The 26,335-nt window shown below is 31.9% G+C and overlaps 1 protein-coding gene across 1 annotated transcript; it reads left to right on the forward strand.

Annotated features, from left to right (window-relative positions):
- The first annotated feature begins 20,640 nt into the window (after positions 1-20,640).
- LOC108330688 (60S acidic ribosomal protein P1) lies at positions 20,641-22,189 on the forward strand. Its single transcript, XM_017565197.2, has 3 exons — positions 20,641-20,815; positions 20,900-21,109; positions 22,002-22,189. Exons 1-3 carry the CDS (start codon positions 20,738-20,740, stop codon positions 22,053-22,055), a joined length of 342 nt encoding a protein of 113 aa, XP_017420686.1. The 5' UTR covers positions 20,641-20,737; the 3' UTR covers positions 22,056-22,189.
- Positions 22,190-26,335: the final 4,146 nt, after the last annotated feature.

Here is a 26,335-nt window from a genome sequence, read left to right on the forward strand (position 1 = left end):
ATGAAATAGTTGTAGTATAGATGGAATAGTTGTAGTATAGGTGGAACAAATTTGTATGCATGATAAAATTGGGTTTGCCTCTGTCATGTCGATTGCACCTTCCAAGTCATCGTCATCTTGAATCTGAGTTGTTGTGAAGGTGATATGTCTCCCAAATATTTGAGTTGGAAATCTAAAGTGGAGGATTGGAGGTGGACGGGTTGGATCTCTATTAGACTTTTGCAATAGTATCTGTATTAATCTGGACAACGTAAAACCTCTGTGAATGCAAATCATGATTTTAGTGTCTGATGTAAATAGAACACCACTTTCAGGATCAGGAACAATGTCACCATCATCGTAGATGCATGCATAGATGAAAGCTACCATTTGAAGTTGTGGTAGAAGATGATTTCCAGGAAAGTGCACATTAAAAAACCAATTAGATCATTATCCATGTTATAGAACTTAGAAACCGTTAATTCATTAATCGGGTTTCGAAAACCATTAGAGCATTGAACTGGGTTTCGAAAACCATTAGAGCATTAAATGGATTTTGAAAACCGTTAGATGATTAATCGGTTTTTGAAAACCATCAGATTCGTTAAACGGGTTTTGAAAACCCTGAGATAATTCAATGGTTTTTGAAAACCATTACAACGTTAACCAGGTTTCGAAAACCGGTTTTGTTAAAGCGTTAAAAGAGAAAACGGTTTACCAAACTCGTTTAACACTAAAAACGTTTCTGAAAAATGTTTAAGTATTTATTTTTGTTAAATTTTATAATATTTTACATTAAGAAATAATATATTTGAACAATTAAATAATACATATAATAGTAAAAATAATAACAATAATATAAAAAATAATTATATCAATAATAATAGTAATAATAATAATATTAAAAAGAAAAAAATAATAATAATGCAATTAATAATAATAATAATAAAACAATAAATAAATAAAATTAATGTATATAGTTCGTATATTTTATGAAATTTGTTTGTATAATTTAAAATATAAAAAATATTTAATTAATTACTAGTTTTAATATAATTGAAATTTAAAGAAATAAAGTTTGGAACCAAATTACCTATGAAGGAAGATTAACAATTAGGAAGAACAATGTAGTGCACGAATGGAGAAGAACAACACAATGAAAAGTAAATTTAGATGTTTCGATGTGTATTGAAAATGGTTGAAAGGTGCATGTTTTATAGGTAAAAGTTACACCGTACCTTAGTTGATGATGTCACTTACAATAATACATTCATTTACTGATGTGTAGACTGACATCAGATAAGTGGAACAACGATAAATAACATACAATACTTCATTACATTTTTGAAAAATAAGGTAGGTCATCCTCAATGCAGATTTAGTGAGAAATTGAAGTTATTAGACAAATCGTAATAAAGTTCATTAGGGGTTGTGTTTGGTTGAATTGGTGTAATAAATGTCATTATTTCAACATGAACCTGCATAGCTTTTTGTGTTGCCATAAAAAATATTGTCTCCAAGTCGTCATCTGCAGAAATATTACATGAACGATAATGTGCATTGCCACCACATATGTAGATTGGTAACCTATATTGTAATTCAACTTGATATTGGTTTTGCGCTGACATGTTGAAGTGGTTGAGAATTGCTTGCTTCACTTTGACAATATTCATCGTATCAACAATAGTGACCCAAGCTGTTTCAGAACTAATGTATGTCTCAAAATAATTTTCTTCTATGAAGATGGTGTCATTGAAGTACACTAAGACAAGTAATGGTGTTGATGTCATGGCTGTTTACAAGGGTATTTTACTGACTTGATTAGATTGATCGAATAAGCATTTATTGTTTTCTCACATGCCGAAAGTCTGACAAGTCATGCTCAATGTTTTGTCCATGTTTGCAGCACTTTGTATAAAGCAACTGACATTTATTGTTTTCATGACTATATGTCATTTTTTCAACGTATGGAGATTTTGGTGAATTTAATGGGGTCTACGAAGACACCTTTAGTTGTACCCATTCACTTTTTCCATGTGAAATATTACTATTTCCATGCACGCGAAAAGTAAAGCTCATTCATTTCTTTAGTATTATTATTATATTCTTTGATAATAAAACAAATATGTTGCAGGGACATGTGAATGTGGTGGTGGTAAAGAGTTCTGCCAAAGTCAATTATTTATTTGCTTTTGGTCATATGTCAATTTATTACATATGCATAGTTTGCTATGGGATATTCAAAATTTCAAATACTTGTTGCAGTCAGACATTGTGATATTTTATGTTAACTTTAATCCAACGGATAATATTGAATTGATGTAGTGAGGAATTGTCTACATATATCTTCAACCGTGGTTGTTCATAACCTCATGACATACTGATATTATTGGAAACAATTAAATCGTAGACGACAAAAACATTTCAAAGATGTTGTTGTGGAGGCAAGAAAAACATAGAGCTGCATATATTGCATCCATGGTATTTTATTTTAAAATTTTTTTAAACTTAAATTTCAATTAACTTTTGTTCTAAACTTTCTTTATTTGTTGATTTTTAGGATGCAGAGTGCAGCATTATCTCTTCATACTGTCATTCCATGCCTGAACCACATGTTGTAGTTCTTCCTGTTATAGAGGAAGCTGGGTTTGGTGTCGTATGTAAATTGAGACACTTAAAAGTAGATCACGGGTTAGTTACAGCATTGGTCGAAAGGTGGAGGCCTGAGACACATACTTTTCATCTTCCAACTAGAGAATGCACAATTACCTTGCAAGATGTGTCACAACAATTGGGGCTTACAGTTGATGGTCCTCAGTGATTGGACCTACAATGTTTGATTGGGAAGATATGTGTGATACATTGTTAGGGATTAGACCGATTAAGTGGGAGTCCCTTGTTCGATCTACGGTGAAGCTAAAGTGGGGTCGGGAAAATATGTTCCCTATACATGAACCCCTCCATGTAATAAACTTATGGAGGACATGCCTGATAAAACAGGTAATAAAGTACACTTAATGTACTTGAATTTCTTAAGTAATCTTCGTAGAACTCGACGATATAGTTGGGGTTTGCTTGTTTAGCTGTGTTGTATAGGGAGATGTGTAGAGCAACAGATCGACAAGCGAAGACAATGGGTGGTTGTGCATTGTTGTTACAGTCGTGGGCATGGTTTCGTATGCCCTTTATTGCACCAATTTTGAGACTACAACTTAGTTTCCCACTTGTATGTCGATGGAGTGGAGGTCGTGTTCTGAGCTTTCTAAATGTCCCCCACAATGATTTAATGGGATATCAATCAAGGCTAGACCATATACAACATAACCAGGTAACATCATATTTGTGATTTAAATCTTTTATGAAAAATTATGTACTTAATCAGTAATGGTCCGGTGACGCAGTTTACATGGGCTCCGTATGAGGGATTAGAGTCAATTATTCCTCTCCACGCTTACAGAGACCAGGCGTTATGGATGTCATGCACAACTTTAGTTTGTTTTGCAATTGTTGAATGACACCAGTCAGACAGGGTCATGTTACAATTTTGCCTATCACAACATGTTCCTGAATTACCAAACAATCTTGATGACCTCCATAAAGTTGATATGAGGGGCAAACAAGATGAGAATTGGCTTACTAGACATGCCCAGTGGATAGACGTATGAAACAACAGTTGTGAGCTGACATTGACGGGTGTTCTAGTTCTAGGGTCGCTTGTCCACACAAACGAGTACATGTCCTGGTATTTTGAGAACACAATTTTGTTTTATCTATTCCACAAATGTTGAATGACCCTAGGATACATCGTGCCTCGACATTGACACATCTTCATTCTCCTGAATACCATGACAATAGGGACCATGAAAACACTCCTCGTGCAGAGCCGAGTATGGATGCAAGAAGGCATTCCATTTCATCGTTCTCTGCTCTTGGCATGCTAAGCATATTTGGAGCTTATGCCCCTACTTCACCTTCCACCCATGCTCTTGGGGGACCTTATGATAACTCGTTTTATTTTGATGAAAGCCATATCGAAATAGGTACTTCCTCTGCTGCTTATGGAGGACATGAAGGTGAAGAACATATTCAACCACAACCTTCACAGGAAGAACCACCTAGACCTCCACAGGGAAGGAGAAATCCAACTAGGAACAGGCGACGACCACGTGTTGGAACTGGTCACCATTATGGGGATTGATTAGTTAATTATTAGTTTTAATGTTCGATGTAGTCGTAATAACAATCATGTTTGAGACTTTGTTATGGAAGACAATTATGTTAAAATTAAAGAAAATGTTTAATTTAATTTAATATATTTAATATATGTTATTATTTTAATAATTATTATGAAAATTATAATAGTAATAATAAAACAAAATAAAAATAAATATAATAATATTAATAATAATAATAATGTTAAATTTGATTTAATATAGTATAACATATTAAATAATATTAAAATAAATTAATTTTTTATTAATTTTAAATTAAAAGCAAAATTTTAAAAACATTAATATATCCTTCAACGGTTTTCGAAAACCTTTTAATCTTTCATCGGTTTTTAAAAATTGTTAAAGCTTTAAATGGTTTGTGAAAATCGATGAATATATTATGGCAAAAGTTATTAAACAAGCAAATTTGAATTTGGTTTCCAGAAAATCGAATTCTAACAAACTTTTTTATGAAAATTTTTTAAATAAAAAGTGAGAATTCGGTTTCTCGAAAATTGAATTATGAGGTTTTATAAAACTGTGTTATCCATTTAAATATTACCTATAGTATGCTAACTTCGTAAATTAAAAATAAAACTGTGTTAAATAAGAAAAAAAATCACCAAAACTCATCTTCAATGTCAATACACTTTAATATGACATTTTAATGAAGAAATGAATCCCCTCACATGCATTCTGCCACAAAGAAAAGACCTAACACCTTTATTAGGTAAGCGTGCCAAAGCCCATCTTCAATGTCAGTAGACTTTAATCTGACATTTACTACAACCAATTTTAATCAAGAAATGAATCCCCTCACATGCATTCTGCCACAAAGAAAAGATCTAACGCCTTTATTGGATAAGCGTGCCAAAACCAATATTCAATGTCAATAGCCTTTAATCTGACATGTACTACAACATAACACATTTAATGTATTCACATGCTTTGAACCGGAAAGACGACAATGAAGTTCCACTATAATAATAACACCTAAATGGAATCCGATCATAATCTTTTATTCCGTAATACACCTACCACTTGCAACCACTTTGCACACATCAACACTTACACTTCTTTGTGATGGAAAACGTTGGCATTAGTGAAGAACACAACCACTCAAATTCCTACCTTGCTGCCTTATTTTCAAATGGTCAAATGTCCGAGTCTGAAGAAGGTGTGTAGTTTCGTTGTCAAAATCCAAAATTATTTCGCATTCCATACACCTGCACTTTAGACCTCCTAAAGCAAAAAATGTGCAAACCTCTCGAATTACAAAACATAAAATCTATCAACAAGGTCTACTTCAGAAGACCTAGAGAGAATGAAGAAGGATCCATTGTCTATGATGCTCCTGAAATATCAACTGATGCCGATGTTGCACAAATGATTATTTGTAAGTCCAACTTTCCTATTAACATAATAATTGAGTTGTTTGTTACATTCACAAGATCCACTGAAGAAATACTTTCTCTTCTTAACCAAAAATCATCTTCTTCTTCCACTACCCCAAATCGTATCCCATATTCACCAACAATAGTTTATTATGGCGGACCTCTAAAAAGGGCAACCATCATAGATAGTCCATATGGTTATGGTCTATACTTTAGATCAGACACCCCTCTGACCATGTCAATCCCACACGATTATACCTTCAATGACCTTCTACAAAAATAACCAAAAGAATACATTGTGGGGATCGCAAAATAGTAACTCAAATTGACTACCTTTGTCCAACGAGAGTAGTTAATAGCAAACTTATCCATGACACGATTCAAATCAAATTGAATAATGACATCACACAAATGGTCAACCGGTGGCAAAAAATTCAACATATAGATCCATATGTTTATCGTCCTCACACTTGGAAATACATCAAATTGTTTGTGCAAACCATAGACATACGTCTACCAACACCTGATGAACAATGGGAAGAAATGAAATCTTGGAGTTATGTCGATTCCAAAGGAGGAATAAGATTTAGGTCACCAGTATTGTAATTTGTTTATTTAATTTCATTTTCAATTATGTCAATTGTTTTATGTGTAAGATTTAGGGAACCAGTATTTCAATGTGTTTTCTTCAATTCCATTTTCAATTATGTTACCTGTGTTATGCGTAAGATTTAGGGCTCCAGTATTGTAATATGTTTTCTGTAATTCTATTTTCAATTATGTCAATTGTGTTATGTGTAATATTTATGCCACCACTAATGTAATTTGTTTCCTTTAATTTCATTTTTCTTATGTCAACTATGTAAGTTTTTTTTTGTTCATTATTAAAAATTATGAACTTAAAAAATAATATAATTATAAAAGAACAATGAAAGTAACACAAATTTTACATACAACTACAATGCAAAATATTTATGGACTTCATAACTGTTACAACCAATTATGTGAAGTTGGTTTACCCCTAATATTTGTCTAATCTTAACAAATGTTCATCTTAACATTCAATTTAATTGTCTTTATTTCATTGCAAATCGATAAACTCTCATGCATATAACAACTGACATCCTCTCCATTAATATTTTATGTAGGTAAAAAGGCAAATCGATCAACCCTCAAGCAATAAAAACTCACATCCTCTCCATTAATATGCTAAGTATGGAAAAACGGACCAAATTGTTTAATTAGCTAAATAAATAACGTGCCACAAATCCAAATAATACATAAGAAGTCATAATCAACCACAAACATAAAAATAAAATCTGTAATCGACATCAAGATCGTTTGCCTCGTACATGTCTACCTCCTCTGCTGCTGCGTTCCTGTTCTTCAACCGAGGCACGAACAAGTTGTAATGCCTCATTAGCTCTGTCGTATCCTACAGTGCCCTCACTTACGTCACGACAAGAAATCATCGCGTGTAACAATGTCACTACGCGCCTAAAATTATCCTGCGTTCACGGTGACAACATAATTAATAATCATCGGTAAATAAACTTTAACACATAAATAATCAAGTAATACATACCAACACCACAGATTGAGAGGGCGATGTACGACGAACTGACACGTCATCTGGAATATGTCGTCGAAGTCGGGGTACAAGACTTGGTCGGTCCAAGTCCACACCAGGAATCATGTACGGATGGGATACTTGTCTAAACCACTGTACGTATCCCTCAATACAGTCATATGGAGATGACGCTAGTCTAACATGGGTTATAACGTGTGGTTCAAAGTGCCTCCAAATATCATCAATGGTCTCAATATCAACCTCTAGAACACTATTTGGAGGTCGTGGGATAGGCTGCTGAAACCCAAACTGCCTCAGCACGCGTTTAGGCAAATGTCGTTGAACCATGTCAGCAACTCTAATCCATCCAGAAAATAAAACAATCACCACAAGTGGACGAGTACCCCGATGAGAGTCGTATGGGACCAAATCACCTCATTATATGTTATTCTATCTAAATGTGCTCTCGCCTCTACTAGGCTGGAAATATGTCCCCAGTCTCCCATCGTGTTGCACGAGGTCTGTCTTCAACATAAGATGACATCACACGCCTCCTTCCTATACTAGGGAAGTGCTCATAAATCCAACTCTGCAAAAGAAAATTAATTACTCTTTACTCAACAAAGAAAAATTAAAAGAAATCTAACTACAAAATATATGTTTTCCTGTAAAAGAGTCATATATCCAACCATCTGTCTGGTCGTAGCAAGGCTGACATCTCCGAGCAGCTCTTACAAGTGGGCAAGCGCAACAACGCCCCAAGCATATCTGCCACACCTATCCAACTCTCTGAACAACATCAAGTATTTAACATGAATAGATGTGTCACTCTTATTTGAACAAATATTGCATCCAACTAGATGCAACAAGAAGGCTCGTGCGGCCAAGTCCCACCGTTGCTGCTCAAGACACTCAGTATAAACACTTCTTAACCAGCTAAGTCTCACTTTTGGTCCACGCGCTTCTGTCATCTCAGTTCCCGCCCTCCCGCCATCCACACCCAAAAGGTCCACGAGAGCAGACTGAGCTTCTTCCCATTCCAAGTCCTCCATTGCACAAAATTCTCCCTCTATAGACAAGTGAAGGAGTGATGATACGTCATCCAATGTAACGCTCATCTCTCCCACTAGCAAATGGAAAGTGTTTGTCTCCGAATGCCATCTCTCAGCAAACGCCAACAATAAACCCTTGTCGGCGTAGTCGTACGAAATTCCACAAAGAGGCAATAATCCAGAATTCAACACAATTTCTTCAATTGCCTTGTGACAAGCTCCAAATCTATTTAATTTCTTTCCATGAGAGATCAACCTAATCTTCCCTCGATCCTACACAAAATCTATTAATATAAAATTTATTTAAACAACTCATTACCAATTTAAATTCAAATATTGTACTAACCTCACCCTGCCACTGTTAACTTTTTACCGAATCGTTCCAAGTAATATAGTGAATAAGTAAAAGTATCGTCTCCCAAGGGCCTTGTGCAACACATGACAATTCTTCCTTCTATAACTCAATTAGACATCAAAATGCACAAAAAAACACAAGAAACTATTTTTGGTATTTTATCAAACAGTTGGTGTGCAAGGAATTTATATTTAAAAGAAACTTCGTTGGAATTGGGTTTCATGAATCATATGAATATAAAACTCTGTTCAATATTTCATTACTTCATTCAAACAATCACATCAAGGCATACTAGTCCTAATCCCTTAGCAACTAGTTCTAAATTAATATATTAAAATGATAATCCCTTAGTCAATTTAACATACAATTTGCATTAAGTCCGATGTTAAGAATGATCAAGTTATTGAGTCTATCCCTAGATCCCAATCACTTAAGTGCTTTATCTACGTTCATGTTCAAAGTTACTTTCCAGTAATCAAAGACATTCAAATAACATTATATTTTCATACAATGATAATAAATTCAAGAAAGAGCATATGAACGAACAACGATATATTGAGCGGGAAAATTAAATCACAGTGAGTTCATTACATCCAATCCCAACGAAAGAGAAATTTAACTACTCCTAGTCATCTAAAACGTACACATTTGAAGCAATCTCTTGCAACAATGGTGTCTTGATGCCTAGTAGTCTTCGGAAGTTCATGAGATGTTTTCGTTTCTTTCTTTTGTTCGGAACTTCTGTCAGAAGAATGTTTTTGTCTTTCTGTCACGTCTTTTAAAGCCACTTAACTTCATTAATTCGCTCAGCGCACATGTACTGGTGCGCTATGCGAATTTTCTTAACTGTTGCACTTTAACTGATGTTTTTCGCTCAGCGCACAGGTATTGGTGCGCTATGCGAATTTCCTTCTTCTGGCAGTGCGAATTTTGGTTTTCGCTTTGCGAAAATTGGCTGACAGAGTCTAAATAATACATCATTTCATGTACAATATTTTACATAACAATCTACTACCTATTACAACTTTTCAATGAGGAACAACATGAATAATTACAAGATTGAGCTCATTTATAAGTATAAAAACAACTTTTTTTCACACTTATCAGCCACAACGCATGTGCAACATGTGGTGCATAGTGAATGAGCAAACATGTATCGCGTGGACCTCTGGGAAATCTATCAACTTCCTCTTCACCAACATTCTCATTCTCCCCTTCTTGAACATAATGCTCTTCGATAACATTATGTTCCTCCTCATGAATATCGACTTCTCCTTGTCTTCTTCGAGCTAATGTAGTAGGTCTCCTCCTTTCCCCTTAAGAAGAACTCTCTCCTTGATAAGATGATGCACCTCGCGTTCTAACCATATCTGCAGAAACACAATAATCTTAAAAACAACAAAATTTAAAATAAATATTTCAAATCAAATTAGTACAATTTTAAAATAAACATTTGAAATAAAATTAATAGAAATTTTAAAAAAATTAAATAAAATTAATACAAATTTGTTGTAATTAGAAGAAATATCTATAAAATCTTTTTAATTAGAGATAATATCTATAGGATTTTCCTAACTGGACAAAAAATTTTGTAGGGTCTAATAATTTATTTTGCAAAATATATTGTTTCCTTATTTACCCTTTTAGAATATTAGAATATTACAAATACAATCTTTCTTGAGAGAGAAAATATTTGTAGAATCTTCTATATTATTTTTAGTATATTGTTTCACAATTTTCCTTTTTACAAAATTAAATTTAAAAAATAATAATTAATTCACTATCTTTTTCAAATACAACAAAACAAGTTTTTTTTCCATAAACTTCAAAAACAATAACATAAATAAATAAACATCACAAATTAATAAAAATTAAAAACATTCATTCAACTCCTTCATGGTTTTCAATAATTAAAAAAAAATTGTTCACCGGGTTTCAAAAACCATCCAATCCTTCAATAGTTTTCCAAACCCATTCAACTGATTCATGGTTTTCAATATTTAAAAAAAAAATTGTTCACCGAGAAAGGGTTTTCAATAATTAAAAATAAAATTAAAATTGTTCACTGGGTTTCAAAAACTATTGAAATCTTCCATGGTTTTCCAAACCCATTCAACGGCAATGGCTAAAAATCAGCTTCACTGTTTTTCCCTTTCTTTCATATGCATCACTATTTTTCTCAAGCACAAACCAAACTAATTTTTATATATAACTATTTAAAATCTAAACATGCAAATCTTCTGAAAACTGTAATAGTACCTGGGATTTGCGGTGATGGAGTGCCACAACAACAAAGAAGAAAAGAAAAAGAACTTAACAAAGGAAGAAGAAACGGGGAAGAAGAAAAGGGGATGCGACTACTAGGTCAAGAGAGAAGAGAAAAAGTGGGGAAGGTTTGAGAGTAAAAAGTTAAAGTAAATATCTGAAAGTTAAAAACCTTCACAGAATTCGTTTTCTTGACAAACGAATTTCGAATTTTAATTTTTATAAAAACATCTTGAAAGATATTAAAAATTCGGTTTCTCAAAAACCGAATTCTGAACCTATTAAAAACTGTGCTATATAGGTAAATATAATAAATAGTATGCTATATGTGAAATTAAGAAAGTAATCTTTGTTATTAGTGAAAAAAAAATCTTGTTTTTAAGTCTAATATCCTCTTCCATCAATAAGCCGATTTTTTTTCTTATATAACATAGTTTTATTTTTAATTTACGTATATAGCACACTGTAAATAATATTTACATGAATAATACGGTTTTATAAAAGTTCAGAATTCGGTTTTTCACTTCTTATTTTGAAATTTTTTACAAAAATGTATGTTAGAATTCGATTGTTCGAAAACCGAATTCTGATCGAAAATATATACTGAAAATCTTCAACACTTTGCGAAAACCATCTAAGATTTTAAAAGTTTTCAAAAACCGCTGAAAGCTTAAAACGTTTTCTTTGAAGCTTTAAACGGTTTTCGAAAACCTTTGAATATATTAAATTTTAACATATTTTTAAAATTTTGTTTTTAATTTAAAATTAACAAATAATTAATTTATTCTAATATTATTTAATATGTTACACTATATTAAATAAAATTTTACACTATTATTATTAATATTTTTATATTTATATTTAGGTTTAATACATCATTTGGTCCCTACTTTTAGGGGTTTGGTTCAAAGTAATCCTACAGTAAGACTCCATATTTTGTTAAAAAATGTTCAATCCAGTCCTTTCCACTCACGCTGTTAAAAACATAACGGTGCAACTGCCACTATGGCATCTCTTAAGCACATGGCACACGTTAATAGGTGGACTTAAAATGATTTTTTAATTTTTAAAAAAAAGTCCATGCCATGTCATCATCACCATCTCCAGACAAACCCTAATTTCTCTCCAAGAAACCCTAGCTGCCGCACCATCTAGCGTCGTCACCACCATCCTCGCCGGCAGCTGTCCTCTCCAACGCATCACACTCCACCACTAAAGCTATGTGACGAGAACGCGAGAAACCCTAGGTTTCCACAGTTTGCTTACAGGTGTGATTGTGGTTGTAGGTGGAGGCAAGCAGCGGCGCGATTAATGGTGAAGAAGAGTGGCGATTCGTGATCTACAGCAGCTAGCGATTTGGCTGGTGGTTAGTGGTGGACGATTTTGTGGTGGAGATTGGACGACAGTATTGTTGGCACGACAACGATTTGGCTGTTGCGAGGGTAAAAATGGTGAAGATTGGTGGTTGCAGCATAGCAAGGGATCGCATTGGGTGGTGGCGCGAGAACAAAGGTGAGATGCGAAGGTGATGGAGGTGCAACAGAAGGGAGAAGACGCTTTGGTGGTGGCGCGTGATGTGTTGGAGAGGACGACTGTCGACGAGGATGGCGGTGAGGGCGCTGGATGGTGCGGCGGCTAGGGTTTCTTGGAGAGAAATTAGGGTTTGTCTGGAGATGGTGATGATGACATGGCATGGACTTTTTTTTAAAAATTAAAAAATCATTTTAAGTCCACCTATTAACGTGTGCCATGTGCTTAAGAGATGCCATAGTGGCAGTTGCACCGTTATGTTTTTAACAGCGTGAGTGGAAAGGACTGGATTGAACATTTTTTAACAAAATATGGAGTCTTACTGTAGGATTACTTTGAACCAAACCCCTAAAAGTAGGGACCAAATGATGTATTAAACCTAAATATAAATATAAAAATATTAATAATAATAGTGTAAAATTTTATTTAATATAGTGTAACATATTAAATAATATTAGAATAAATTAATTATTTTTTAATTTTAAAATAAAAGCAAAATTTTAAAAATATGTTAAAAGTTAATATATTCAACGGTTTTCGAAAACCGTTTAAGCCTTCAAAGGAAACGTTTTAAACTTTGAGTGGTATGAAAAACTGTTAAAGCCTTAGATGGTTTTCGTAAACCGTTGAAGATTTTCGGTATATATTTTCGAAAGAATAAAATAAGAATTTGGTTTCGAATAACCGAATTCTAACATACTTTTCTGTAAAAAAGTTTAAAATAACAAGTGAGAATTCGGTTTTCCAAAAATCGAGTTTTGAACTTTTACAAAACTGTGCTATCCATGTAAATATTATCTACAGTGTGCTATATACGTAAATTAAAAATAAAACTATGTTATATAAGAAAAAAATCTCAATAAGCCTATGATATATTGTTCAAGAAGATTGATTATGATGTTAAAAGTGTTACTACGACATATTGTTTTATATTTTTTTAATGGGCTAAGATATCATGATGAGTATTTGTCCATCAAACTTAGTTGATTTAGGTTGAGCTAATATAATCACAAGTCTAATAGAGTAAATTCTGATTGAATATTCAATTTAGATGGTCGTAATCGAAAATCAAGTTAAATCAATTTAGGTTGAGATTAAAATAAGTTAATATTAGTTTAGGTTAAGACAAGTTGGTCTAGACTCATGTTGACTCAAGTCAATTATGACTGATGTTGAAGTAAGTATGAGTGACAAAATAGATTGTAACACAAATTAACTTGTCAAAACTGGATAGATCAAGTTGAAATTTTCAACCATCAGTCTGTTTTGTTTTGGTTCAGCTCACCTAATCCACCAAATTAATGAGTCAAAAACAAGTCAAAATCCGCTTTTTATTTTTTAAATTAAAAATTAAAATTAAAATAATTCATAAGATTATAATTTTTGTGTTATATTTTTTTTAAAATATAAATATATGATACTATTATAATTTAAATCATTAATACTTATAAATTAAGAATAAAATAATTTAACAAGTAATAACTATTTATAAAAAGTTGTGTATTAAATAGATATTCTTATAAAAAGTTATTTTCAATATTTTCCATATAATCCAATAGCAATTAAATATTTACCAAATAAGTTAACATGGACAAATTCATATATTTATCAAGTTTACAAAACAATAATATAATTTCTTTTAATAAATTAAAAAATCTAAATATTTATAATAGCTTGAGTTATATTATGGTTGTAACATCTCGATTTAGGATACTACGTGTGTAAGTAAAAGAACAGTATTTGATTAAGATAAATATAACTTTGATAACATTCCAATATAGTAAAATATTTAAAGACCTCTTTACGTCGTTATAAAATTAATTAAAACTGGTAGAAATAATAAACAATCTCAATACAACTTGAAATATCGTACTAAAACTCCTAAACATAATTTATTTAAAAGAAATAAAGTTTGAAAACGACGAAAATAATTCCTTACTCGCCTCTCTATCTACATTTCATCATCACCATCAACAATTTCCACTGTAACATCATATGCTCCAATATAAATGCAATCATCCCAGGTGGAAATCATTATCATAAATGCAAGGGTGAGCTAACAACATCAGCATCCAAAAACACATATAATAGTACAATTATTATAATACAATTATCTAATAATGTATAAGCTCACAACATCTATTTATTTCACAACACAAAACACATTGTTAATCCAAAGTCTTATCCAAATAAATCATGTCAACATCACCAATCACTATCGCTATATTTCATCTTTGTACTCCAACACACACAACTAGTTCACCAAAAATGGGATTACGCACCAACGTAAGACTTTTTCTTTCACCAAAACGGGCTCATGCACTAATGAAGGTCTTGCCTACAGGACCCATGCACCAATGCAGAACTTGCCCGTTCACCAAAACAGGGTCTGCTCACTAAAGCAAGGACTTCCTCACATCACAACTAAAAAGTACGTAGGACGACATACAATCCATTGTCTCAAACATAGTTAAGACAATAACATGGATTATCAAACAATAGTAATGAAAAATAGTTCAACCAACACTACAAACACTCCAAACAACTCGGCACATACACACAACAACTTGACAAACAAATCACACAACTTAGAAAGTAATTTAAACATTCGGCCTCACCTAGACTAGCTCGGCAAAGTGCTCAAAAAGTTGAACCAACACCATAGACACCTTAACCAGGTGCTAAAACCCTAAGCCGACCTAAACCACACTAAAAAACAATTTCCAAAACCCCAAAACTGAGGTCCCCAAACAACACAACCATACAACTCGACCGAAACACAAACAATACAAATAACACCTCAAACAACTCGACCAACCTCACTAGGAAGACGGTTAACATAAAAACTCCCCCAAAATGACCGTAAGAACATTCAAATATGAGCTCTAGAACCTCGAGACTGATGCCAACTTGACCAAACACCTTGGCTAGCTTGACAACAACTCGGCTAACCCAGTTTCACACCCTATTTCTCCCATAATAGACCAACAAGGCATAAAAACATGGAAACACAACAAGTATTCATCAATAAAATCATAAAATATAATAATAACAACATAAGAAGCATATGAAAATCAACTATAGTAATGCATATAATTTGCCCATCCCTTAAACATCATTACCTCGTGTAAAACAACCCTAAAGAATGGCCTAGGTGTATATCAACATGGCATGACACATACATAACTTGGCAACCCCATAGCACATGTTATACTAACCTTAAAGCAATATGATATAACCCAATATGACCCCTACACAGCCCGATCTCAGAAAACAATAATCCAATAAAACCATATAATACATAAAATCATGTCTCATGTTCATACAACACGTAGAAACCCAAAAACTCTAAACCCATTCATAATAAATTACAAATATAAGGATGAACATAATTCAACAAAACACATGCAACACAATAACATTTGGTTAAAACAATTAACATGACTCACACGATACATACAATCACCTTCACGACACACACAACCAACAAAAAGGTCTTGCACTCACACATGAATCATACCATCACCTCTTGACCAATTTCTCTACTTGGACCAGTGTGTTCCAAACTAATAAATAGCACAAAAACAACTATATAATCCCTCTTTAACTCTTTTGAAAATTCCCCAACATCATAAAAAAATAACAATCACTTATATCATATACATACATTCACCGAACACATTTAAATTATAATAAATTCATACAATTATTATTTCTAAATATTCTTAAATTTTCCAAATCTTACTATGCTCCACTCTGATAAAAAGAATAACTAATTACTTATGTTGGAAAAACGTTTTCTAATAATGATTTTAATAATTTTAGAGTTATTTAATTTATAAAGACTAATATACACCTCTTCATTCTTCTTTTATAAGAATTGTTTTTTATTCAAGTAAAATATTATTTAATTTTTTTTATCTTCTCAAGTTCCTACTAAATTTTATCATTTTTATTAAGATGAGTAAAAGTTGTAGGGATTTATAAAATATAATAATGGATATTATGTAAGTATTGAGTAAATACTTTCTATTAGAATATATTGTGTTCCTATATATAAGTGAGTAGGGTTGAGAGACACACCTTTCTGCTATCACCTTCCTTTCTTTCTTACTCCTGAATCACTTGCTCCATGTTTTTTGAGTCCAAACCGAGCGGTGAGTACCTGCTAAAGACACTCCGACGCTCAAGTCAGATTTTAATCAATGAACTTAATTCACAATTAAGTATCAGAACTCAATTAAGCTAACCTTACTTTTGTAACTTACCCTCATATTTATAGGTATTTGGTGGACCTTAAATTGATGTTGGCCCAATATCATAGATATTTCGTGGACCTTAAATTGATGTTGGCCCACTAACACTAATGTTCACGCTGGCCCAATTACAGCTCAACACTTACAGGCCCACTTTTGCCTGTTTAACTATTAATTTAAAGATTACACTGAACGACCATAAATATATACCGTTGGGTTAACATATTATGTTTGTCATCGACGCGCTGACTTATTACTTAACTTACAGATCAGATATTATACCATACATATTGTATTTTTAAACTTTAAGATTAAAAATATTTAGTAATTGAGTATCTCTCCAAATACACTATCTTATATCAATATAACTAAATTGTTTAGATAATGACAATTCATTTATTCGAGTATTATAAAAATTTAATCTAAATACCTGAATATTCCAATTCGAGGAGGTAAATTTAGTTTTTTTATCTCATTCAATAATTAATAAAAATTACAAATCTAGTTCCCTGTATAATGACAATATTTATAAAATTTTTTTATTTGAGTATTATGAAAATTTACTCTAAATACCTAAATATCCTGGTTTGAGTTACTACAAATCTATTTTTTTTATTTCACACTTTCTATAACTAATCAAAATTAATACATTTAATACTAATAATAAAGTAAAATATTACAACTTTAAAATAAAAAGTATTTATAGACAATAAAATCTCAAACTAAAATTATAAATTTAACAACAGTTTTAAAAACACTATTATTAAGTGTTTCAAATAAATGATTGAAATTTTCATTTCAAAAGTACTAATTATTCTAATCACAAGTATAAACGATAAAATTTTCACTTTCCACTCCGTAGTTCATAAATAAACCTAAACTAATTAAACCAACATTAAATGACATCAAAACGAGGGTGACAAAGTTCGTGTGAATGGTGATGCTTATAACCTACATAAACAGTTACCAATAGTAATTTAAGAGAATATAAATAAAGACTATATTTATTTTTCTATTTTTCTCTAATTACTTATTTCCAACAATTATTTGCTTACCGGTGCATATAACTAGAGTGTTATAAAAGTCACAACTAGTTAGAATTAACAAGAGTACAACATAGAATCATCTTGTATTGATATAAGATTAAAAGAAACTTTTTTCAAACATAAACTAATTCTTAAAAGTAACACCACCTAATATATGTATTTGTTAGTTCAAAAAAAGTATAAACAAGATATAAGCAAAGAGAATAAAGGAAAGCATAATACTATCTATTATTTTGTGAATCACAACAACCACATTCGTCATCACATAATAGTAAACATAACAAAAGAAAAATAATCAACCATAATTGTTGAATAGTTATGCACAAGAAAATAAAAAACTGTAATGAAGAGTCAAATACAACATTTCTCCACCTTAACACTTCAATGCAGTTTGTACAACCACTCCCATGAAATCAAACATGACTAAAATCCACCATGCTTAAGCATTTTTCAAACTTATTTCTAGGTAACACTTTATTGGATATTCACTAGAGTCAATCTTCACCACTTCAATAACACTTGAATCAATCACATCTCTAATGAAATGTAGTTTAACATCAATATGTTTGGTCTTTGAATGATACATTTAATGGTTGGCTAGATGAATAGCACTTTGGCTATCACAAAATATCTGTACACTATTCTGTTTGAATCCAAGTTCAAAGAACATTTCCTTTAGCCATAAACCTTCTTTTACCCCTTCAACCAAAGCGTTATATTCTGCTTCTATGGTGGACAAAGCTACAACAGATTGTAGATTTTCCTTCTAACTCACAACTGTTCCAAACAGAGTAAATACATAACCTGAGAGAGATTTTCTAATATCAGGACATCCAGCATAGTCAGCATCAACAAAACCTTCAATGATGGATTTAAAATGAGTCTTTCTCTAATATAGAAGACCTGAGTTTAGAGATTCATTCACATATATGAGAATCACTTCAGAGCTTCCAATAGCATGTGCAGGTTCTGCCATGAACTTACTCACAACACTAATAGCATGTGCAAGATCTGGTCTAATGCATATCATTCCATACATAATGTTGCCTACTCCACAAGCATAAGGAATAGGTTCCATCTTCTTCCTATCATCATCAGACATGATGTCTTGACACCTTGAGAGTTTCATGTGATGGGCCAGAGGTGTGCTCACTGGTTTAGCTTTATACATTCTAAACCTTTCCACAATCTTCTTCATATAAATCTTTTAAGACAAAAATGAAGTACCTTGCGGCTTATATCTGATGATATCTAGTCCAAGAATTCGACTAGCTTTTCCACAATCCTTCATCTCGAATTCTGAATTCAGTGTATGCTTTAGATCATTAATCATCCCTTGGTCTTTGCTTGCTACTAGAATATCATCTACATACAATAATAGATACAACCAAACTCCCTTTTCGAGTATATAGACACAACTATCATAGCTACATCTCTTGAAGTTCAATTTCATTAAGAAGTCATCAAACTTCTTGTACCACTGCCTGAGACTTGTTTTAGACCATAAAATGATTTTTGCAAGAGGCATACCTTATCATCAAGTGCAAATCCCTCTGGTTGGCTCATATAGATTATTTCCTCTAAGTTTCCATGTAGGAAAGTAGTCTTGACATCCAATTGCTCCAGATATAAATCAAACAGGTTTACAATTGACATCAAAATTCTCACTGAACAATGTTTCACCACAGGTGCAAAAATCTCATTGTAATCCACACCTTCGACTTGAGTAAACCCCTTTGCCACCAATCTTCCTTAAATCGAGCCTTCTGAACTCCTGGAATCTCACCCTTCTTCTTGAAGATCCATTTGCATCCAATCACCTTTTGGCCCTTAGGTAAATTTACAAGTCTCCATGTGCTATTTACAAGTATAATATATTAAATCAACTTGTCCAAATCTCTGAGTTGGTTTGAAGATTCTTCTTTCCCTATCACGAACAAGTTGATAGTCATTGGTGGCTTGATTGGAAGATGAGTGCTCAATGTTACGTGATGAACTTTGTGGGCCATCATTAAGATCTTGTTGAGTTTTATCAATAGGAATGTCCACCTCAAATTGTAATTTCTCCATGCCTAATTCTTGGTTTAAAGTATGCACTCTCATCCTTGCTTCATCAAAGATTACATCTATGCTAATTATGAGTTTCGGTGGTTTTGGATCCAGCCTCCACAATCTGTATCCTTTAACACCTTCTGCATATCCATGGAACACACATTTCTCAGCCCTGGCTTCTAGCTTATCTTTCTTTACATGAGCATAAGCCAAAGCTCCAAACACCTTTATATTTGAGTAATTTGCAGGTTTACCACTCCAAACCTTCATTGGTGTTTTATTCTCTATGACAAATGATGGACTCTTACTTATCAGATAAACTGTTGTGTAGAAAAAATTACATCATCAACATAAATTTTGACTTAAAAACTAGGACTGCCTTATTTTAGGATCTGATACGGATAGCTAAAGTAAGTGAATTATAGAAAATAAACTAATACCTGAACATTATATTATACATGTACTTGTTTATAATTTCAATTTTTTTAGGTTATTTTCAAAGTTATGTTTTAAAATAAAAGAAAATTACCAAGTTAAAAATTTGATAATATACTTATTTTTTTTATAAATTAAGTTCTTTTGTTAATTAAATAATTCCACCGTATTCACATATTTTATTTAATTTTACAATGTAACCTATCACATTTCTAACGCGTTTTGGTTGGAAAAAAAAAACAATGCACAAAGTAAATATTCATTGGAAAAGAAAAAATCTAAAGACAAGATTAAAGGTTAACGAAAAAAAAAAAGTGAATAGATTAGTTAAAATGTTAATAATCTCACTTAAAAGTTATTAAAAAGTAAAATGTTTTATTATGAAATAAGTGATTTTTTAAATTTCTTAAATAAAAAAAGTAGCCAGCCCAAATTAGGTCGAAGGCCCATGTAACAGTAACCAAAACGAAGGGAAACCCTACTTAGACTCTGCCAACATTATATATTCAATTGTCGTCCTTGTCAAAACCCTAGTTTCGTATCTCTTATACTTCGCAAGCTGCAGCAGCAGCAGTTTCTAATCGATCCAGCAATGGCTGCTATGGATACCGGTGTTCAGGGCTGCATCTTATCCGTTTTGATTCTCCACGACGAGGAAATCTCAGTCACCGTGAGTTTACTATTTCCTTTTAAACCTTCTTCAATTATAATTCTACCTCAATCGTAGATCTCAATTTCTGTGTTCCTTTTCTAGGCCGAGAAGATCAACGCTTTGTTAAAGGCTGCCAATGTCTCCGTCGAGTCCTACTGGCCAAGCCTGTTCGCCAAACTCGCTCAGAATAAAAACATCGAAGACCTCATCTTGAACGCCGGTTCAGGCGGAGGTGCCGCCGTTGCTGTTGCCGCTCCCGCCGCCGGTGGTGCTGGTGCCGCTGCCGCGGCACCCGCTGCTGAGGAAAAGAAGGTAAAATGTCGTGAATATGTTGTTTACCGTGTGTTGCTAGCGAATGGTTAACTGCGTTCCGGTGAAACCTAACACTGTTGAAAATGGTTTGATGGTTTGAGATTATTGATGTCATTGTGATGTGTAATGTTGGATACAGTTTTAAAAGTCATCACACCATTGTATATTGCGAGTCAAACTGAGTGATTTGATCTTCCAATTGTCTAGGAGAGGAATAAGTGTATATTCGTGAATTATATTTTCTAACTTGAAAATTAGCAATTAGAGGTGAATGATATTTTGCTTCGTAGGAATAACCGGCAAGCTTCAAACATAATAAGCAGCTGCAACACAATTAAAAGAGTTGTGTTGTGGGTCATAGTTGGCCTAGTTTTATTGGGTATTCTCTATTTTATTTTATATTGTTGAGTGGTTCTCGTTGAATTTTGTGTTTGGCCTTGATAGTAGATCCAGTTAGACATTGCATAATTTTTCTGGAACTTGTGATTGGTTTTTCTTTACCTTTGTAAGGGATTTGTTGTAACATCTTATCATTCTTGGGAAAATATGATGAAAGCTAGACATTAGATTGGAATGAGGTTTGCTTTTATTTTTGAGGCAATGATAATCAGTGTTTTTCTTGTTGCTTTTCAAAAACTTGTTGTGCAAATAATGAATGGTCACAAAATGTAAGGCACGTTTTGAATTTGCTTTATATAATATGTTCTTCGGCTATTGATTTAGTTGGAAAGCTTACATGCATTGCTTAGACATTTGACTGCTCTTGAATGTATAGTGTTGCAGTATGCACTGCGGACATTTGATACCTTTTTGTTCTTGTGCTGTGTTTATTATTCATCTTGCCCTTGTATTCATTATTTTATTCAAGGCTGCTTTCAATTTGTGTTTACAGGAAGAAGTGAAGGAAGAAAGTGACGACGATATGGGATTCGGTTTGTTTGATTAGGTCTTCTTTAGATAGTTTGTAGCCAGTTTTTGAATTTAAAACGTGTTTTGTTCTATAAAATGTTTATTGGAGAGATTCTTGGCCGTGATTTTTAGTGGGTTTTTAATATATGTTTCAATTACATTTCTGATCAACCTATTTATTTTCTTGTTCTAGTTTTCGTTATTTATTGCATGTTGAAAGATTTCAGGTGGTTTCTGCCGAATAACTGTTATGAAATAAAAGTCGGTCTAGTTTTTACGCTTGTGTCGTCTGATTTCCCTCAATGGAATTACTGTTTTGAAATTTAGTCCGCGTCATTTTGGGTTCGGTATTCCCATGATTGATATAAATGTTTAACAAAACCCTATATACGTGAGGGCAACAGCCCATTCCAAGAGTTTTTATTGTTGGCCAGATGAATACAAAGTAATTTTATCAAACGATAGCTTTGACTTCATTTTTTTCCTCCAATGTTATTCGATGTTAATGTCCTTTTTCACAATTTTGCAGTTTCAATTATTAGTTTACACCATATAAGAAAATATGGTATCTATCGTATTAAAGTGTTAGTAAGATGATTTTGATAGACTAGTATGATTGAAATAATAAAATGTAAGAACATGCGGAAGTAATTTTTAATGAAGTGGAATGGGATTTGTAAGAACAGGCCTTGTAAATTGTTCGTTGGTTGATCAATACTTGTATCATGTGTATCCTTATATATAATTGGGGTTTCCGTGGGGAGTTGAGTCATCTACTACTTGATGCTTTCAACTACTTCCAATGGTCTGATTTTTGGGTGAAGTTCAGCTAATGAAGTTTCCAAAGTTTGTATTTGGGGAAGTTTTTCAAATACTTGATTTTTTCTAAATTTTTCCTTAAACCAAAGTTAGGGTAAAGCTTTTTTTTGTAAAACTAAAAGTGAAAATGGGACAAAGCTTTCCGGTTTCAGTATTCCATAAAACAATTAAAATTATTTTGTCTTGTTTCTTAACCTGTAATTTATAATGAAATGTTTCTAACGAATAATCTATAATTGTTAATTATCAATATTTAGTTGTATATTTTAAATTTTTAATTCTTAATTTCCTGCCTTCATGCTTAGAGGACGTATAATTGGATTTTTTTAATATACCATTCATAACATTAACATTGTTCAGGAGTGATGATAAAGAAAACAAAACATTGTTCAGGAGTGGCTTGCAGTTTTAAGTTTGTAGACAGGAGATGGATAGTGATTATAGTATGTTTATTTTAAATTGAATACTTTGAAGCAATTTTAAGTTTAAGTGATTGTTGTATATTTATGCTGCTAATTTGGCGAGTCTTCATAGAGAAATCTGATTAATGAATTACGTCTATTTTCAGTTACAAAATTTTTAATAAATGCCTCATCTAATTCATCACCAATCCAATTTTATATAAGCTCTTGATAATTTAAAAAACAGTTTAATTATATATTTTTACTCTTTAAGTTTCATCATTTAATAACTAATTTTTAATATGTTTGATGTACCAATCATAGTTAGCATAAATATACTACTAAGTATATATATGATGGATTTAAAACCTTTCAGTCATATGTCAAAAATAACAATAAGGTAAGTTAGCTAAATTATAATATATCATCTAAAATATAAATCAGCACATTAAATATATCTTAATAAAAAATAAATGTCTAACACAAAACATGTTTGTATTAATACCAAATAAGACAATCCCAAACTAATTTAGTCCTGTAGGCTTTTTCAAAATTTAGACATTTGATTTTATTTCTGAAAAACAGGTGTATTAAGTAAATTAAAAGAAAGGATTTTGCACCTGTCAAACTTTTCTCCTTCTACACAAAACAATATATGAATTAGGACCAATGCCCTCTCTATTAGTATGACAAGATAAATTTTGTATACCTACTAGGTTCCATTATTTTTTATATTGAATCTTTAGTTGGTTGGAATCTTCATTTACTCTCACCAGTGGATATATTTGTTTATGTGAGTTGGATTATAGTATAGTCAAGATAATATCATCAAATAACCATTTAATATATCCTAAGTTTAACTCACTATAGCACCTCCTCATTAGAAGTTACCATACTTTCATTATTTACACATTTCATACATCACACACCTCATGTCAAACATTTATTTAAATAAGTATAAGTTTAGAAACATTTTAACTTTAATTTTCACACATTAAAACAATTAATCTCACTTAGTGTCTTCATTTTCCACCCAAGGAACTACCCTTGGGGATGAGCTCGCTTAATGGGCAACACGACTCGCCCAACAAAATCATACTATTAGAACTCTTTAGATTTTTTAAAATATTTTCACTTAGCAGAGATAATGACTTATTTAGCAAGTGAGTATTGAAACAATTTTTCTTAAAATTTGTCTTGTGAAACTCAAACCCTACCAAAGACCATACTCACCTTAAGCTCACCAGACTTTTGCAAAAGTTTTTCGTTTAGCGAGGGTCTCTCCTGTCCAACAAATAAGGCCATTGGGAGTTTGTCTCACATACTCATTTAGCGAGTTTAATTTGATCCAACAAGAAACACCATTCTTTCTCTTTGGAATTTTCAAAACCATTTCATCTAGCAAACAAAATACTCCCATAACTAGTTTGCATAATTATTTAGAGACAAATCTTATATATGAGATCACCAAGCAAGCCATTTGGGTAATTTTACTCATTTCTCATGTTAAAACACTTACATTCTGGTTCAAAAATGTCTTAGAAGGAGTCACTGGATCAAAATGATGCATCAAATTTCAAATCACAAACCAATCCACATAATAAAACTCAATGCGAAACAATTACTTGACATTTCTAAACATCAAAGAATGAATTATAGTCCTAATACATCAATTAAACAATTCAAATACTATTATAATTTACTACCTTTCCTTACCTTGTTATCAAATTTCTATACTACAGCTGCTCCACAAAAATCAATGTTCACAGGTAATTCTAACCAATTAAAGAAAACTCAGATAAATGATTTAAATATATCTCCATGATCACGAAAAAACAAAAATTTACTTTGAACTACCTAAAGTAGCACATAATCCTCCAAGACACCACCTGTATAGAATCAAAGATTGACTGAAGAAAAAAAAAGGAAGACGTGAACTTATTCTAATTAAACTTTTGATCTGATGATTGTATTGTCTTTTACACAAAAATCTTAAGGTTAATTTTGATCTTCAAATAAATAAGGGATGAAATAAAAATTTAGAAAAAGTGCATAAAAGGATATACAATAAATAAATGTTTTAGAAAGGTAATAGTTTTTATTAAATGAAACTACATTAAAAAAAACATTTATAATAATTGAATGTTACGTATGAAATCATTACTATTTCTAAATTATTTTCTAAATTCTCGCCGAAAAATTTTATATAAATTGAAAAAATAAACAATATTTATTTTAAATTAAACAATAAAGTACTCCTTTAAATATTTGAACAAATCTTAATTTTTTTTATTGATGTTAATATTATTTTAATGTTTTTTTTTTAAAATTTTGATATGTTAAAAAGAACTACTTTTCGTGATGTACTTATTTATTTTGGTATGTAGGTAATATAGAAGACACTAATTTAAGAAAGTACAAAGATGACACATGAATTAATAGTAAAACAAAAATATTATATATCTTCTTAGAAGTTTCTAGAAGTTTCATCACTTATATTACGCTTTCATCTATTTACTGTTCAAGTAGATGCATTTGAGATTATTTTGCATGAGTGAGTAATTTTTGTTCATGCATTGTGTCTTTACTAAAATGCCCTTTCACTTGTTTTTTAAGTGTGGATGACACATTTAGACCATAAAGATATGTGTGGTGCCCTCTTCTCGTCGAGGATGGATTCTCGAACTATTTCTAGAGAAAGAAAAATCAATTTTTATCCATCTACATTCACAAAGAATCAATTCTTGATCATTTGCGGAACGAGAATCGATTCTCTTATTTATGATTTTAGATAGGAATGGTTATCTACTCTTCACATTTTGTTCAAGAATCAATTTTTTTGTGATTTTTTTTTTATTTTAAAATCGATTTCGACACAATAGATCACTGGATTCACTAGTCAGATCCACAACTTGCTAAGAATATTGGTGACATTATGAGGGTAGGAGAAATGAATTGGGGATTCAATTGAAAATCTCATGTTGCTTGTCTAGAAAGGTTGGAGAGCTTGTAACTCAAAAATGCGCACTGAAAAATATATAATAATAGTAATTTAATAATAATAATAATAATAATAATAATACATTTTTAGCAAATT

Source organism: Vigna angularis, chromosome 4 (assembly GCF_016808095.1).
Source record: "Vigna angularis cultivar LongXiaoDou No.4 chromosome 4, ASM1680809v1, whole genome shotgun sequence".
Classification (NCBI taxonomy): domain Eukaryota; kingdom Viridiplantae; phylum Streptophyta; class Magnoliopsida; order Fabales; family Fabaceae; genus Vigna; species Vigna angularis.